The sequence below is a fragment of the Triticum dicoccoides genome, chromosome 5B (assembly GCF_002162155.2).
Source record: "Triticum dicoccoides isolate Atlit2015 ecotype Zavitan chromosome 5B, WEW_v2.0, whole genome shotgun sequence".
In the NCBI taxonomy this organism is placed as follows: Eukaryota; Viridiplantae; Streptophyta; class Magnoliopsida; order Poales; family Poaceae; genus Triticum; species Triticum dicoccoides.
Genome location: NC_041389.1, coordinates 2,802,307 through 2,803,495, shown reverse-complemented (window position 1 = coordinate 2,803,495; position 1,189 = coordinate 2,802,307). Strand labels below are relative to the sequence as shown.

Genomic DNA, 1,189 nt, shown 5'->3' with positions numbered 1-1,189 from the left:
AGCCACCGCCAAGTCCACCGGAGCCGCCGCCCAGACCGCCGAGGCCACCTGCACCACCACCGCCGAGGCCACCGAGCCCGCCCGCGCCGCCAAGTCCGCCAACGCCACCGCCGGCTCCGCCGAGCCCACCGACGCCTCCCACGCCAGCGAGGCCACCAATGCCCCCGATCCCTCCCACGCCGCCCCCGACGCCTCCGAGGGCGCCGCCGATGCCACCCACCGCTCCGCCCAGGCCTCCCACCCCGCCGGCGCCAGCGAAGCCCCCGACTCCACCGCCGTACCCTCCGCCCAGGCCGCTGCCCAGGAAGGTTTTCTGGTCGCCGAGGCCGGCCGGTGCGGCCGCGGCCACGCCGACGTTCTTAGCACTCGTGGTCGTCGCAGTTGTCTTTGTGGTCTTGGCGGTGGCGGTGGCCGTGGCAGGCACATCTCTCGCGTCAGCCGGTGCTAGCGGCGCCACCGCGAGGAGGAGGGCGACGAGCAAGAAACGGCACGCCATTGCGGCAGTAACGGTGCTCCACCTCGCCATCGATCGAGCTAGCTAGGTTCTCAGCTAAGTGGAGTGCCAAGCCTTCTATAGATAGCCTATATATAGAGACGGACTACGGACTACGCATGCAGCTAGCCAGAGATCTCGAAGTGGAATGAAGCAATTAATGGAGGAGGCACCGCACAGGTGAGCGGCGGGCGGGCGGCCGGCCGGCCGGCCGGAGTGAATGGGAGGCGCCAAGGCTTGCTCCTACCGCAGAGCCAATGCCTATCTATCTCAGAATTCAGTAGAGCGGCAACAGAGTTCACGAGTGACATCCTACTCGTCCACAAGTACGCACTCGCAGAGCTTCCATTAACTCACTGACACCATGGATCGGCTGCTGTGCATGGTATGGTTGCATGAAGGGAGGAGAGGACGCGTGTGACCGTGCACAGACAGCTGACGCACCTACCACCGCCGGCGATAAATGGGCCGGCCGGACTTCCTTCTTCTGCGGGTCTAGAAGGGGGAGGGCCATGATTTGTCACCCATGCAACATCCTAGCGGCACGTAAGGGGTCACGGGAGAGCAGAGCCGGCACTGTGCGCTGGCTCACAGACTGCGCGTACGTATGTAAACTATTCTGGGGGATTCAATGCTTTACTATATACCGTATGCAACTGAGAATAATTTTCCCCGCAAAAAAAAAACTGAGAATAA

The 1,189-nt window shown here is 63.3% G+C and overlaps 1 protein-coding gene across 1 annotated transcript in view; it reads right to left on the bottom strand.

The window, feature by feature from the left end:
• LOC119313088 (glycine-rich protein 23-like) overlaps positions 1 to 526 on the bottom strand; it is a 966-nt gene extending 440 nt beyond the window's left edge. The window contains exon 1 of the mRNA XM_037588903.1: positions 31 to 526. Within this exon, the coding sequence (XP_037444800.1) occupies positions 31 to 526 (496 nt within the window). The remainder of the gene's footprint in view (positions 1 to 30) is intronic.
• Positions 527 to 1,189: the final 663 nt, after the last annotated feature.